Here is a 16,997-nt window from a genome sequence, read left to right on the forward strand (position 1 = left end):
CTCAAGGGCCTGATTGGTGTCACAGTTTTGCCCCAGCTAACTCACCTGACTCCAATAATCACCTAATCATGATCTTCAGTTTAGTATGCAATTTGATTAATCAGCTGTGTTTGCTAGCAATGGAGAAACAGTGTGACACCAATCAGGCCCTCGAGGACTGGAGTTGCCCACCCCTGCGCCTAGCACTTCACAGCTGATTAAAATAATCAAAGCTTGATGATGAGTTGGTTATTTGAATCAGCTGTGTAGTGCTAACCGAGGTTGGGAAACCCTGGTCTAAAGTAGCCTTTATTACACCATGGGACCTAAAAGCTATATTAGCGTCCCTCCTCCACTGCTGTCCACAGACCATTGAGAACACAAACAGATTATATTTTCCTAAATACTTGGTTTTCAAGAGATAAACAATTGGACCAAGGAGTTTAAAACTACACCAGATCATGACTATATCAAGCGACCTACCTAGGGGTACAGAATGTTGTTGTTTTTAAAGACCACCGCGGTGCCAGGGAAAACAAGGCAAGAGCAAAGCCAGACTAGAGTTTTATAGTCCTTATCCAAAACCAGGTCAAAAGCCAATGTCTGCATAACAGCCAAACAAAATCCCTGCTGGGATTATTCAGTCGAAAGGTACTTTGGAAAAAATACTTTTGTCAGGCATATCAATTTCATTATCATTTTATGGTTTACATTTACTGTATATTCAAAAAATATCAGCACTGGTAAAATGCGAACACATGTAGCTGAGAAAAGAAATGTGCTTTTACTGTTTTGAACATGAATGTATTTAATTAGTGATACATCTTTCTTCCTCCAGGTATGGTGTGGTGCCTATCGGCCTGAATATGCCAGCCAGTGCATCAAGACTGACTCCCACAGTCCCCTGGAATACAGGTAACGACCAACAGTAAAAATGTAGCGCTTGGCTATTGCATCATACAGTATTTTCTGTCAATCTGTTAACACTCTTTACCTATCTTCTCTCACAGGGTACTCGGCTCCCTACAGAATTTTGGAGCATTCTCAGATGCATTCCAGTGCAAACCGGGTACTCCCATGAATCCTGAGATGAAATGTCGTGTGTGGTAGCCAGTTTGGGCTTTTCTCTACTCTTGTTATTTATTTCTTGACTTGGGGCAGCTAAACAAAAGAACATGCTTAACAACCACCTTGTGTTATACTGAAGCCAAAGAGGCATCCTGCTTTGGAGAACGTCCGATTGATTTACATGGCAGAAGATAAGACATTTACATAAGTGTTACAGATTGGATGACTGACCAAACTACACCCTAGTATCACCACTTGAAGCAGACTTAAACTATGATGAGACAGGAAAAACACTTGGAATGCGTATGTACTTATATGGCTACTCAACCTAAAGATGTTGTCTGTGGGTGAACAGTTTTGCTTGTTCTTGTTTACAAGTGGTTTTGTTGTATACATGCATACATCTGAAGCTCCTATGGACCAATGTGGGTGGTCAGTGGATACATGCATAGTCGGGCAAATGTAGGACATTCCTAAGACCTTGAAGAATATGTTTGAGCCAAGCTGGCTTAATATGCTTTAACTGACTTTTTAAAGAATTTCCTAAACTCTTTGTTCTTTTTGCCAAGTCATTCAGATGGCAAATCCACAGCGCTTTTAAGCCCGCATATTTAGTGGCTTTCATTTATGTGCAAAAAGTATCTTTTGGTACTGAGTTGCCTGGTATGATCCTGTCTGATATGGAACATTTGTTTTTTAAGACATTTTGCCACAGGGCAAGAGGCAAAAGTGAATAATAAGTCTGACTATGAAATGAATAAAGGCTCTGTGAAAATGAAGAGCAGCGGTGACCTAGAGATGGACATAATTAGTCTCACTCCTAGGCTAAGGCTTGGCTACGTCACTCTTTGAAATGAAACCATTTACCTGAAGACATCAGACTGTTAAACCTTTGCAGCTTTAACCTTATGAACATTTTGAAAATCAAAAAAAAGGATGGCTTAAAATCTTTTTGATATAGCATATATAAATGTGAGATCTACGAAGATAAATGCTTGGAAATAAGTTTAAATACTTGCTAGGCTAGCACGGTTTTGTTTCAGATTAATTTATAGTGATAAATGGAGTGATCAGTGTCTTATTTATATTAGATACTCTATACTCGTTCACAACTGAAAGTGATTTGACTTACTTGACTGACTTACTGTTGTGTTAAAGGATGTTTCAGAGACAAATATTTCATCAACAGTGTTTCTGATCTCGGGCTTTGTCCACACAGCACCAGTCAGCATTTGGGACTAGGATATGATCAGAAAGAAATGTTTAGAGGAGTGTTTTTCAAAAAGCTGCACAGAGAAGTCTAAGTGTATTCAATGCTTTGTGTTTACTGCATAAAATAAAAAACAGAACAGAAAACTGTTCCCAGCATCCCGTAATAGTCATGGGGTTAGCGCCTACCAATAGTCCTGGCTTTGCCTACCAATAGTCCTGGGGTTGATACTTCATATAAGAGGAATGTGCAGCCATGTCTCCTTCCTCCGTTTAAAAAAATATATACAGAGACAAATACACTCTTTACTTTTGGATCCGGATACCCCTTTCCATATTGGGTGTGCAAGAAATAGAGAAATGAAATAAAATATTATATTCCCCCCAAAAAAGAGATACTAGGCGTGACATTTTTATGGTGTGGCTTGGATGTCTAAAATGCCAATATTTCAGATATCACTACGAGGTGTTTCCAGGACAGGCAACACATGTTCACAATTTGACAAAGATGTTTTTTTTTTTTAGAAATGTCCATTGTTCATAATTCCTTACCCGTTGTTGTGTATCTTGCCATGATTGAACACATGCTCTTCTGAGAACATCTAAAAGCTAGAACTTGATTATTGTATGCAACCTGAGGCAAAACCCCATTGGCATATCCACACAGAAGTGGAACGTAGGTTTGAATAGAGAAGCAGGTGAAGGCCAGGTGAAGGGGCACGTCTTTATCTCTGCCATTGACTAGTGGCCCAGAGAAAGAGTGTGCTGGTGCGTGTGTGGGGACAGTTGGGAGCCTGGTAACTAGCCGCTATAGGGGAACCTTGGACAGACTTGACAGATTGACACTGGGGAAATAGCTTCTCATTAAAGAGTTCCCAGTCAAGGCCAGGACTGTTATTTTCTACCTTGATTAACAACTAATGACAGCAGAACTAAAGGGCAGAACAGGAGAGAGACGGAGAAACTGACAACTTGATCAAACAGATTGCCATGGTGGTGGAACAGAGGGGTTTGAAGCACTGCTGGGGAAAGAAAACACACATTGTTAAAAGCTCAACATTGTCATTGAGAAAATTCCGGATGCCTTTGTCAATTGAACATGACTGTTATGTCTGCTCAGAGGCTGATTTAGTGAATATTCATGGTACATGTATCTTGCCTTTGAAGCTTTATTTACAATCAATCTGCCTGTTTACTTCTTGTAATGGCTTGGATGTTGTACAGTGCAGTGCAGGGGATTCCAATAGCTTTGTTACTGGTGCCTGTTTCACTTGGGATGTAAGTGGTGAAGTAGTTTGTTGCCAATCAAAGCGACTATCCATAGTTGACAAGGAATTAAAATAACCAACAGTGACAATATAAAGATAACATCTAGATAAGCTACTTGGGTTGCTTCTCAAATAGCACCCTATTCCCTATATAGTACACTACTTTGGGATGTGCCATTGTATGTTGTTTGGTTGTCCATTTAAACAATCTGTTATAATGGTTTCATCATGCGCATAAGATTTAAACAATACCATTCGCACAAAATCAGTTTGAGAATTGTACATACCTCTTACACATTGACACACATACAAAATAGCCTCTCTAACCTGTGATAGATATACATTCTGCCACCAGTATTCCTTAGACCATTAGAATCAAATAAATACCCAAACTACAGCTATCTGCAATTGGATTTGTACTTTTCTTGCATAACTAGCTGATATAACTATAAACCTAAATTAAACACAAATAAAATATATTTCTGAAGCAACAATAAGATACCTTGTCAGTGCTGTGTGCTTCTCTGGTATTTACAGGTGAAAGCTCATGCTGCTATATAATTATCTATATAAACAGCTATTTTTGCAACTCAATCTGTTATTAGTGCTATCAATTGATTGTTTACCTGAGACGTTTCAAGTCTCTTTTTTCCAATGTTTTATTGTGATCATTATAAAGAGCTATGGAGCTAAATCCTCACTTATCAAACTAGTGAGTCATTTTCAAACTTGTGTTAAATGTTTGTGTACATCAATGTTCTGAATTTGTGCCGTTTTGTGATAAAAATGCATATCGCATTGCATTAGTTATATGCAAATTATGTTACTGTATATCTTGGTGTAAAAACAAATGCTATGCTTATTGAAGATATTACGTAAATGGATTAAATTCACTTTTATCAAAGCATAACAAGTGTTTGGCCTGAGTTTGTGGAATGCAAGTTGGATATTTTAACACTATATGACCTTACATAGGGTATATACATTTTAGCCTAGATAAACCCAAATCGATCTAATGGTGCTATTTCAGATCAGTTACAAATATTTGATTCATAAGATGTTGATTGTGTGTGTTCCAGCTCTCTATTTCAAAAATAATATGGTTACTGTAAGGTCATACAACCAACACCTGGCAGCTCTGTCCAGATCAGATGACGAACTGTTTATTTCACGAGTGTGGAAAGTGTTCACAGATCTCTGCAAAACACTCACCAACATCAGGGTGAAGTCATTGTAATCAATCCCATAAGCCACAAAATAGCAAGTTTTCATTTTAATTGGGCACGACACATACAAAAACAAATTCAAACACATTACGTCGTAGAATGTCACAGACCATTGAGAGATTACTATACAATAAAATCTTCAATGTTATGTATCTGATTAAGGAAAAAGTATCAGGATAATTTATAGGAATGTCTAGCGAGGGGTGCGCAAGTCAGCACACATACAGTTGGTGTTTAAATTAGCTGCTGTGACGGAACTGGAATGACTGGCCACTCACCAGTAAACAAGCAACTTGATACTATTTAATAACATTATCCACAATCATTTATAAATACAGATTTACAAACTGGAAAATATCTAGTAATCTACTATAATTTAGAATCTAAATGGATTTGGTTGTACCGAGTTGGGGTATCCATTATAATAAACATTGACGTAGATTCAAAAGGTTATAATCATCCTGCTTCACAGTCCAGGTTTGCCCCCGCTTGATTGGTGGTCGGGGTTCAGCTCTCCTCCCCAAAGTGCACTTGAGTTGTCATCAGTCCAGGGTGTGTTCAGACTTCATCTGGTACAAACATCATCGTTGCACTGGGAGGAGATGCAGTGAAATACCGAGGTTATACTACTATAAGGATTAACCTTCAACAGGGTATTTTACATAGTGCTCTGATAAAGGCTGACTGACTGAAAGCTCAGCCACAGCCACAATTAAATACATTTGCACATGACTGGAAGTGTGGCAAAGACTTTTGCCTCCAGCACCTTCACTAATCAGCTGTGTGTGCAGTAGATTCTGCATGTTATTACATGGTGAAAGGGCGAAAAATGGGTACTCTTTCATAGATATACTCATTCAAAGCCAAAACAATAGTTCAAAAACTTCTCAGGGGGATGAGGATAATGGAAATACATCAGGTAGGAAACCCTGTTCCTGGAGTGCCGGAGGTACTGCAGGATTTTGTTCCAACTAGGCACCACACCTGCGCTAATTGATCAGTTCAGTGATTGCCTCAATTCAACACATCTGGTCTTCCCCGTCGGTTAAATCCAAAACATGAAGTGACTACAGCTCTCAAAGATCGGGGTTTCCTACCCCTGCTGTACATGTACTCAGACAGGTAAGTCAACTGTGAGTGACATAATAAGCACACTGCTCCAAGGTTACAGTAGTAAGATTTCTCGGATATTCTGCTGCCTACAGTAGCCGTTGTAGGACATTTATAACTCTCACATTCATCCGCATGAACATCCCTTCAGTAGAACATCCCTTCAGTTCTAAATACAGTCGAGAGGAAATTGTCAAATCAGTTTGGAGATGTTATTGCAGCCCACACTGTAGGCAGTCTGCGTGCCTGTAGGTGCAAAGCCAGGGGAAGACACGTCACTTTTTATAGATAGATAGATAGATAGATAGATAGATGTTTTGGACTTCGGCGTAGCTACGGTTTTGTTTTACAGACAGTATTTTAAATTTGCTTTTACTTTGTGCCTTTTGAGTTATGTGGGCTGCATTGATGAGGAGTTACTGGTCCTTGGGCTTGATTCATTTATGCTGTAGATAAAGGTTCTGTAGTTTGATTTATGCGACCCAAATATTTTCCTTATTTCTGAATGCCACTCTCTCAGAGATGTGGTAAGTCAGGAATGGAGAGCTTTTAGTCCATTCTGGAGAAGGGATGAGATTTAATCCATTTTGCTGTCAAATGAAATGCTACAATGGCTGGATTTACAGCCAACTAGGACAGCTAAGTGTTGGCTCAAACATTTATTTTAATGCGTCATTGAGAACAGGACTTGGCCTTCAGCCACAGGAACACTCTCCTGCCATAGACGTACAACTGACAGCAGGTCTCATAAAAGGTTCAATGACATTAACTTAATTCAATCCTCCAATAACAAAACACATAGCTTCTTTGCCGTGCAGCACACCTCACAGAAGCTGGCCTGTAGTGTAGAATTTAGGAATCACCTCGTAATGCCCTGTGCACCAAGCCCTGTCCAGGGGAAAATCGCCTGCCTCCTGAGGGAGAGGGTGGAATAATGTCCCAGGTGCCCCTGGCCAGGGGCAGAGCTGGAGATGCGGTAGGGCACAGGGGCTCCTGAGTGGTGCAGCGGTCTAAGGCACTGCATCTCAGTGCAAGAGGCATCACTATAGTACCTGGTTCGAATCCAGGCTGCATCACATCTGGCTGTGATTGGGAGTCCCATAGGGTGGCGCACAATTGGCCCAGCATCATCTGGGTTTGGCCAGTGTAGGCTGTCATTGTAAATAAGATTTTGTTCTTAACTGACTTGCCTAGTTAAGTAAAAGTAAAATAAAAGATAAATAAATCAAATAAAATGCAGGGGACTGAATCGATTCCCCTGGGAGAAACGGAGCATTTCCAGCTCTGATTCAGACACAGATAGCAGCCTGTGAGTGACACTGTGTTTACTACCAGACAGGCCAGAGGACCTATGTGGGCATATTAACCCACCCACACTGGGTGAGCTGGGGTCATTTCTCACCATGGACAGATTAAGTTGAAACTTGTTATCCTGTGATTATCAAACAGCCACATGCCTTTTTAACTAATGCTGTCATGTTTAGCTCATGATAACCGTGATAAAATGGCTATCCATGAAATGCATCGCCTTCCGGGCTTACAGACCGCGGCACTGCAATGTAGGCGTTGGAGCCTAAAGGCTTATTTCACCCATCTCTTCACCCTTATAAAGAAAGCATAAAGGTTGCTGTGTTCCCGAGCTGGTGAGAGGACATCTGCTTGTCCTTAGCAGTCACGGGAAACACCCATGCCTTGCTGGCTCTAGGCCTGGCACTGAAGTGTTAGCAGAACATCGGCCTGCCTGAGGGCAGCCTGCAGTTGTGTCCCACATGCTGAGCCTCTTAGGCCTGCAGACATCACTAACAATCACCGGGTCACCAGCCACTCAGTCGTCTGGAAGTATGACTGTTTATTTCTCAAGGCATGTGCTTACAAAACCCCTATTGTGTTGATGAATGACAAACGATGGGTGGGTGGACGTAAACGTGACTATTAGGGATGTAATGATTCACCGACACGCATCGGTCCCTGATTCAAAATGTTGAAGATGCGACTGCATCACTCCACATTCCCCAACCTGATCCAAATGTAGCATGCGTCAGTCAGAAAATCGATTTAAAAACATTCCGAATTGCCGATTTCCTCAAATATTTTGCTCATATTAAGTTCTACCTTCCAAAAATACCTCATATTTTGTGACAACTTATCCTTCAGTGTCGAACTAAGCATGTGTTGACATTCATAGATCTAATATATATAATATAATAATAATATATGCCATTTCGCAGACGCTTTTATCCAAAGCGACTTACAGTCATGTGTGCATACATTCTACGTATGGGTGGTCCCGGGAATCGAACCCACTACCCTGGCGTTACAAGCGCCATGCTCTACCAACTGAGCTACAGAACCACGAGATCTACAAGTCATTTACAAGTCAACCCCAGGGAATATCAGTAGCGTAGTCAAACTGCGCCCATTCACACACTGACCACAGAAGTCAAATAAAAACTGGAGAATGCGTCCAAGATGTAATCTATTCACGTTCACATAGGTTCAAGGTGGCCAGCCCGGGCACTCATCGTTAAAGCTCCAATTTGTGTTTATCTGAATGGTGGTTTAAGATAACGCATGATTTAGACAGATTATAACACATTATCTATTAAAGATTTTCTACAGGTTAAAAATATAAACCCTGCCAGTCTGACCTCTCCCTACAACAAATTATCAACAGCTCAACCTATTCACAGGAACATCCTTGGGAGATGAAACAGCAGCTATGGTATTCTATGGTATTCTTGGGTCTGTTCTCTTCCTGATTCCATAGGAATCTTGGATCTGTTCTCTTCCTGATTCCATAGGAGCACTGAGAAATCATCAGGTTCTTATGGGAGCTATTTCAAAATCTCACACTGTAGGGATATGCTGAAAAAACTATTACACCAGCCAGAAAGACCATTGTCAAGGTTCAAAGGAGTTTGGATAATTAAGAGTGATAATACAGGCTGCCTATCTAAAATTTAAGAAAAGATCTGGATCATGGAGTGCAGGCAGAATGTGTGTGGCATTGTCAATAAGGAGTATTCTCTGATATAGGTGTGGCTGTGTCTGCACACAGCATCAGTTGGAAAATCACCATAAGGAACTTATCCGCAGCCTCGAAAAACTCAGCTCTTTATCTCAGAGTGACTTGATCAGATCTAAAAATGTTATACTCTGAGCTCATTCACAACAGCAGTAATCACTAAATCATGATAATATAAATTATTCCAGAACATGGTCTCTCTCAAGAATGTTCTTGTCTTGCCCGTCATTGGTTGGTTGCCAACTTACCTGTGGTCTCTCCCCTGCTTGTACATTGGCTGAGATGTCAAGAGCCTTGGAAATGTCCTCCAATGGTACATAGTCTCCAGGTGAATCCTGGACAAAGTGTAGCAGTACTTTTTCTCCACCTGTATAGTACACAAAACACAGCATGGACAGGCCTGAGATGAATACCAACAACCTCAAATACCAGTCTAGTGTGAACTGATGTTATCACACTGCCCTCTGGTGGAGAGTATAGTACAGTCACAGATAGAACAAGGAGACGGATGTTTAGGCAGAAGTATAAATCTGAAGCAGGTGGTTGGAATTTCCACTCACCACCAAATATTGTGATGAGAGGAAGCCCAGTGGCCAGGAGTGGGAGAAAATGGAGCAAGACTGGGCCGACATTCTGCTAATTCTCTCATCTATGAAACATTTGATCTCAATACAATTTTCTGATCACCAAAAAAGGAGTGTGTGTTATAGACTTTACCCTAAGAATTGCGTTGTTTAGAAAGACTGCAAGGGCAAATTGAGTCATTGCACACGCGTAATTCATAGGCATTCACTATTGGAAATATGCAAACGCATGGTAGAACGAACTAATTGGATCTCGCTAGTGCGTGCTTGGTTTTGCCCACCTCCTTGCTTGTTCTGCCTACTATGCTTCATTTGCTCCATTGGAAATTGCATGCTATATAGTGCATCTTGGGTTAGTTCTAAAAAATCTTTGGTACATTACACAAAAAGTGGCCACAGCATTACATCTATTTATGAAAAAAATCCCATGAGGATCTTAACTTATGAAACTTATTATCACACATGGTTATTTTTTATGTATTTAACTAATATTTGAAAAATGTATCTTTCCAGCAATCAATTCAAATCACAACAGCTTTGATATGTTTTTCCAAAAAGGTCAACCCCTGAAAGCTGTATTTCTGACCTATATATGGTTCCAATGGCGATTATCTGGAATCTACATCAACCTTTTCTCCCCATGCCTGTGTATGGACCTACCCTTGGCGACGATGAGCATGCCTCCACTCTGTAGGAGGTCCCCAGTGAAGTTCCCCTGGATCCCTTGAGCTTTGGCCTGGAGGACAGAGCAGAGGACAAATCATGTAAAACACCTTCCAATTCCACTCAGACAGGCGATACTGCATGTATATGTCCTCAATTGAACATAACCCCCCTCCCGTGTCAACCATGAATACAGAAATGCTATTGGACAAAGTGAAATCACAAACGTTACCTTTGTCGTAACCTCTCGTACGTTCTTCCCCAGTGCTGCAGGTACCACACTCAGAGCCGTGTACCTGTTTACAAATGTAAAATTACAAATGTAAGTTCTTTTCAAGAGCTATTTCTCTTCTTGGCACTCCAAGTAGTACACCTAGGGAAGTAAATAGTACTCAGACGACCCAGCTTACCTTTTGAAGCCCAGGTCCTTGTAGCATTGCTTTTTCTCGTCAATGTAAAGGTCTGCCACAGAAGACAACAGGCAGATAATGATACGATCAACAAATTCTCAAAACTCTTACTATGGCAGGGCATTTATGGTCGGCTGTGGAATCCATCAGGAGGCAAGTTTATTGCTTTCCTAGTAAATGGCCATAACTATGTAACTATGGCTACTTAGGACACGCCCGCTTGCACTGAGTGTTACAAAAGGAAGCTACATATGTTGTGTAAGGGTGACAAAGCTTCTATTGATTCTAAATGACAACCAGTCATTAAAATGTAAAATGGTATTCAAAGATCAATATATTTTTATATACTTAAAAAAAAAAATGTATATACTATTTAACTAAATATTTGATTTGCTTAAAAAAAGTGTATTTAACTTTTTTTGTTGTTAAAGTCATTTGTGCTTGAATACATTTGTGGTTGCTTGAGAAGTCAAAAGGGCTGGGTTGTAGACATCATTGGTGTATTGACACTTACAGCCAACTGTAATGTGACTTTGGACAACTGACTCTGTACCCCCAATCGAGAATGTGTTTTTTTTTGCAAAGCAGCAATGGTTTTTCTAACCTCCTTTGAAGAATCCCCCCTCCTTAAACTCCTCCAGGCCTGTCTCCTCAGGTCCAATGCCCACCAGGGCGATACCGTGGGCTGTCAGTTCTGGTTCCAGTTTACTGATCTCTGCAGCTGTCCAGCGGCACACCTGGCAGCCAAACCTGCGCAGGAAGAACAGCACCACAGGCTTGTCACTCCATAAAGACTGGAGCTCCACACTCTGCAACAAATGACAGAGAAAAATGACATGTTATGAAAGATTGAGGGAGGGAGGCAAGGAGGGAGGTTACCTCCCTGAATAGTTATCTGTATCTGTTTAAATTGAATGAAGTACATAAGTGGCTCACAAACAATGGCTGAGTGAATAATCAATGTAAAAAAGTCAGAACAAAGTAACACTTTCATGTTATGAAACATTGAGAGAGTGAGGAGGGAGGCAGGATAGAAGTCAGCAAGGGAGAGCGGGAGGTATGAAACGTTGAGGGAGCAGGTAGATAGGGAGTGGTTGAGATGGGGAAGATCAATGTTTATGCTCCCTCTACTGAATTGTATGGATCATTTTGACCCATATCTAGGGGATGCCATTTACAATTTGCTGCAATAATAATAATATGGATGAAAAGGTAATGATAAGGTTGTGATTTCAGCAACGGAGGGACTATATCAATCAATAAAGTGCTACCTGTGGCTCGCAAAGTAGCAAGTTAGCTGGCTAGGAAAGCCGTTCCGACCTTTCTAAACCTGGCACAATCTGATAAAGAGAAAACAGATCTGTCCGAACCAGTAAAAACCTGGGTCTATATCTACTTAGTATTGTAAATGAAACAAGGGGGGAGTAGATCTCGAACCCTCGACCTTCTAGCCCGAAGTCCAGCGCGCTATCGACTGTGTCGCAAAACCATGCTGGTGCGGCAGAGTCGATATCCTCGCTTATAAACCCAGAATAGTTACATCTTCCGAATCAGCTAGCTAGCGCTAGCTAGGAGCCTAAACCCACCATTATCTCACACACACATTGACGTTTCAACACATACGTACCTCTCCAGAAACACTCTTCAACAAATTCGTCCCAACTGGCTTTAGTTCAATCTTTGCCATTTCCACAGAATGTATTGAATTGGCTGGAGACAAAATACGTGAGTAAAAACGACTTACACAACGGACTATAGCAGACACGCTAGTTGCACAACGAGCCCGGTAAGCGAATGTACAACGACCACGCCTATTGCCATCTTGATATCCAATCACAATCGAGAACAGCACCCTGGCGCGATGAACGCACGTGGGCGGGTTTGATAACATAAAGTATACATTTTTATGAGCAGATACAAAGTCGCCTATATTCCAATTTCCAGTATTGTTGAGTAAAGTGAATAGCTGGGATTATATATAGCTATGTATTCCAATATGATGTAATTTCACGCAGTTTGTGCATGCTTTTGAAGCACAAAACAGACATATTTTCAAGTTTCAAGTTGTATTACTAGATGTACGGGTTTACACCAGCCTGGTCTCATAAACTAGACGTAACACAGTAAATTTAAATCCGGAACACTCAAATTAGTATGATATGATCTTTGGTTACGTAAAACAGAAGGTTACTTAAGGCAGACAGTAGGGTGGGTAGGTGTATAATGTATAATTTATATATAATTTATAATTTATATAATTTGCCATTTAGCAGACGCTTTTATCCAAAGCGACTTACAGTCATGAGTGCATACATTCTACGTATGGGTGGTCCCGGGAATCGAACCCACTACCCTGGCGTTATAAGCACCATGCTCTACCAACTGAGCTACAGAAGGACCACAATGTGAACGTCTAGCAACCCAATGTTTGTGTGTTTGAATCTCATTACAGACAACTTTAGGTACTTGCTACTTTGCAACTACTTAGCATGTTAGTCAACCCTAACACCTAACCAATAGCCTAGCTCATTTTAGCCATCTAGCTAAGGTTTACGTTAGCTACAACAAATTGGAATTTGTAACATATAGTAGTAATTCTAATTCGTAGCATACCATACACATTGTAATTGGTAGTATATCATATGAAATGGATGATGGACATCCACAAAATAATACATACCATATGAAATTAAACATATCATACTAAATGTAATATCACATGTTTACATGTATTATATTATGTCTACCCCTGAGTCCAGGTTGCATACAGGTAGAATGCAGGTTCCTTATCGAACAATGCAACAACTAGTAAATGGCCCAGTAGAATATAATAAATATTTCTGAATAAATCTAAAACAGGAGCCACCATTTTTTGTCCAATATTTACACGTATTTTGGGGAAGGTGGGATACTAAAAAAAATGTGAAATGCTAATTAGCTACAGAGAAGACCTCACTCAGCAAGACTACAAAATCCTGCAGGAAGCTCCTGCTTGTCATTATCAGCCAACACTGTCAGCTACCGTTCACCAGCGCGATCAGAGACCTTACAAAGCCTTACAAAAGGAAGAGATAAGAATAACAAACAATTAAAGAGCAGCAGTAAATATACAGGGGGTACCGGTACAGAGTCAATGTGTCAATGTGCAGGGGGCACTGTTGTCGAGGTAATTATGTACATGTAGGTGGAGTTATTAAAGTGGCTATGCATAGATAATAACAGAGTAGCAGCAGCGTGGGGGGGGCAATACAAATAGTCTGAGTAGCCATTTGATTAGCTGTTCAGGAGTCTTATGGCTTGGCGGGTAGACGCTGTATAGAAGCTCCTTGGACCTCGACTTGGCGCTCCAGTACCGCTTGCAGTGCAGTAGCAGAGAAAACAGTATGACTAGGGTTGCGGGAGTATTTGACCATTTTTAAGGCCTTCCTCTGACACCGCCTGGTGATTGGCCCGGTGATGTACTGGGCTGTACGCACTACCCTCTGTAGTGCCTTGCGGTCGGAGGCCAAGCAGTTGCCATACCAGGCAGTAATGCAACCCGTCAGGATGCTCTCGATGGTGCAGTTGTAGAACCTTTTAAGGATTTTTTTATTTATTTTTTATTTCACCAGGTAGGCTAGTTGAGAACAAGTTCTCATTTACAACTGCGACCTGGCCAAGATAAAGCAAAGCAGTGTTACACAGACAACAACACAGAGTTACACATGAAGTAACATGGAATAAACAATAAACAAGCCAATAACACAATAAACAAGTCAATGAAACAGTAGGGGAAAAAAGTATATATACAGTGTGTGCAAAAGGCACGAGGAGGTAGGAAATAAATAGGCCATAGTAGCAAAGAATTACAATTTAGCAGATTAACACTGGAGTGATAAATGAGCAGATTATGTGCAAGTAGAGATACTGGTGTGCAAAAGAGCAGAAAAGTAAATAAAAACAGTATGGGGATGAGGTAGGTAGATTGGGTGGGCTATTTACAGATGGACTATGTACAGGATCTGAGGACCCATGCCAAATATTTTCAGTCTCCTGAGGGGGAAAAGGTGTTGTCGTGCCCTCTTCACGACTGTCTTGGTGTGTTTGGACCATGATAGTCTGTTGGTGATGTGGACGTCAAGGAACTTGAAGCTCTCAACCTGCTCCACTACAGCCCTGTCGATGAGAATGGGGGCGTGCTCGGTCCTCCTTTTCCTGTAGTCCACAATCATTTCCTTTGTCTTGCTCACGTTGAGGGAGAGGTTGTTGTCCTTGCACCACATGGTCAGGTCTCTGACCTCTTCCCTATAGGATGTCTCATCGTTGTCGTTGGTCATGCCTACCACTGTTGTGTCGTCAGCAAACTTGGTGTTGGAGTCTTGCCTTGCAGTCATGAGTGAACAGGGAGTACAGGAGGCGACTGAACACGCACCCCTGAGGGCCCCCCGTGTTGAGGATCAGCGTGGCGGATGTGTTGTTACCGACCCTTACCACTTGGGGGCGGCCCGTCAGGACATCCAGGATCCAGTTGCAGAGGGAGGTGTTTCGTCCCAGGGAAATTAAGGGTTTTACTTATTCCGTATCAGCTTGCTACTAAGCTACTAACTAGTTATAGATTGTGTTACGTAGCCTAGATAATTGTACAGTATGTAGACTCATGTCCATTTCAGACCTTATGGAATTTAAGAATGAGCATAAGAGCATTGAAAGGGGAGAGGACCCCTAAATCTGTCCATGTGGAGAGGGATGTGAGGGATAACATTTGGGTTGGTGAGTGAAGTAGCATTGGCTCATAGGGCAGGAGCCCATCTCCTATTTCTGTAGCTTGATGTACAAGTACACCCACTGGATATGACCGTAGTCTATCGCAGAGCCTTATCTCCAATGTCTCCTTAATGCAGTGCCAAGCAAAGACGCATCATGTCCCATTTTTACAGTCTTTGGGATGACTCAGCCAGGGATTGAACTCACAACCTTTCAGTCTCAGGGCCAAAACGAATCACCAGGCAACTGAGTTGTGTAGCAGTTAAGTTAAAGCATCTTAGCAATACAATGTGTTCTGTATAGCTGCCAACATTCAAGGAAAGAACCACTTGATTATATAATCCTAACCAGATTACATTGCAAGAACTCAGTTCTAGAATGTTGTCATTAATGACAATTAATCAGTCTATTGACATTCAGAATTTACTTTGTTTAGACATCCAGCCTGTATTGTAGTTTCATGACCAGAGACAAATATTGAAAAGCACAGTATTTATTCAGTGGTACATGCATGCAGTCTTGATTTATAAGAGCCTTCCCAATATAGGATTGATATGTCAAGTGGTAAAATCCCAAATTGGCAATTAAAAGTTTATGGAAAAACTGTATGTGAAAATGACAGCTTAAGTATTCTACAGGTGCAATGTCATAAAGCTAAATATTCAAACCGAATCAAATGTATTTGTCACATACACATGGTTAGCAGATGTTAATGCGAGTGTAGCGAAATGCTTGTGCTTCTAGTTTCGATAATGCAGCAATAACCAACGAGTAATCTAACAATTCCAAAACTACACACACACACGTGTAAAGGGATAAAGAATATGTACATAAAAATATGAATGAGTGATGGTACAGAATAGCATAGGCAAGATGCAGTAGATGGTATAGAGTACAGTATATCCATATATGATGAGTAATGTATGGTATGTAAACATTATATTAAGTAGCATTGTTTAAAGTGGCTAGTGATATATTTGACATAAATTCACAGTATATAGCACATTTTTTGCATTGAAAGGAATGCGGCACTTAACATCCTGCCTCATGGCAGGTCTCTATATGTGACCAGGGGATTCCCTCTACCACATGTGAATGACTCTGGAGCTTGTAAGTGTAGCCATGCAGCTTATCTTGGTGGTTCACAATGTTGACCTTGCAGATGTGGAATGCAAGTGGAGGAAGCCAGCTGTGCCCAAGCAGGTGCAGTCAGTAGAGGCCCTGTACACAGCCCTCTGTCACAGGGCTGGGATCCTGGGTGCCTCACTGGATGGTCTGGTGGGCACCACAGCAGTGCTGGAGGTCAAGTGTCCCTACAGTGCAAGGGATCTTACCATTGAAGAGGCAGTGAAGTAGAAGGATTTCTCTATCAAGGACAGAGGGTTTTATAGCCTCCGTCAAGACCATCTTTACTGGCACCAAGATCAGCACATGAGTCTTCGCTGTGTGGACAACCAAAGCCTCCAGCACCATCCAGCATGACAACCTCTGTATTACTCATTTTGCTCCTCCTATCAGGACCTGTTTTCAGGGAAGGCAATGGTCCACAGTTCATACGTGCACACACACTTCCCAGAAAAGGTTATATTACATACAAGTAGGGTTGCAAACATTTCCATGGAAAGACTGAGAATTTTGCTTAAAATTGCCACAAAAGTTAGACAGTGGACCTTTGTTGGATACACAAGCCACATCTAGGTCTTTGGGCATAT

The 16,997-nt window shown here is 41.2% G+C and overlaps 3 protein-coding genes across 7 annotated transcripts in view; 1 reads left to right on the top strand and 2 right to left on the bottom strand.

Annotated features, from left to right (window-relative positions):
- The window catches only part of mmel1 (membrane metallo-endopeptidase-like 1), a 39,810-nt gene extending 37,553 nt beyond the window's left edge, over window positions 1-2,257 (top strand). For all 3 annotated transcript variants that reach the window (XM_035796413.1, XM_035796415.2, XM_035796414.1), the window contains exons 23-24: window positions 818-894; window positions 990-2,257. In XM_035796413.1, the coding sequence (XP_035652306.1) occupies window positions 818-894; window positions 990-1,089 (177 nt within the window). In that variant the 3' untranslated portion in view covers window positions 1,090-2,257. The remainder of the gene's footprint in view (window positions 1-817; window positions 895-989) is intronic.
- si:dkeyp-61b2.1 (tumor necrosis factor receptor superfamily member 21) overlaps window positions 1-16,997 on the bottom strand; it is a 264,717-nt gene that overhangs the window by 86,286 nt on the left and 161,434 nt on the right. The window lies entirely within an intron of this gene.
- On the bottom strand, window positions 4,783-12,358 carry prxl2b (peroxiredoxin like 2B). The gene is made up of 7 exons (XM_035796416.2): window positions 12,170-12,358; window positions 11,147-11,351; window positions 10,543-10,594; window positions 10,365-10,428; window positions 10,130-10,205; window positions 9,134-9,252; window positions 4,783-5,342 (listed from the first exon to the last, which is right to left on the bottom strand). The coding sequence occupies exons 1-7, from the start codon at window positions 12,227-12,229 to the stop codon at window positions 5,316-5,318; spliced, it is 603 nt and encodes a 200-aa protein (XP_035652309.1). The 5' UTR covers window positions 12,230-12,358; the 3' UTR covers window positions 4,783-5,315.

Source organism: Oncorhynchus keta, chromosome 21, assembly GCF_023373465.1.
Source record: "Oncorhynchus keta strain PuntledgeMale-10-30-2019 chromosome 21, Oket_V2, whole genome shotgun sequence".
Classification (NCBI taxonomy): domain Eukaryota; kingdom Metazoa; phylum Chordata; class Actinopteri; order Salmoniformes; family Salmonidae; genus Oncorhynchus; species Oncorhynchus keta.

Bases quoted from the DNA above. Each gene is read 5' to 3' on its own strand.
- prxl2b (XM_035796416.2), bottom strand. From the start codon at position 12,229: ATGGCAAAGATTGAACTAAAGCCAGTTGGGACGAATTTGTTGAAGAGT. The intron at 10,595-11,146 runs GTTAGAAAAACC...CTTCTGTGGCAG, and splicing joins GGGGGGATTCTTCAAAGGAG to ACCTTTACATTGACGAGAAA. The intron at 10,206-10,364 runs GTAACGTTTGTG...TCTGTCCTCCAG, and splicing joins TACGAGAGGTTACGACAAAG to GCCAAAGCTCAAGGGATCCA.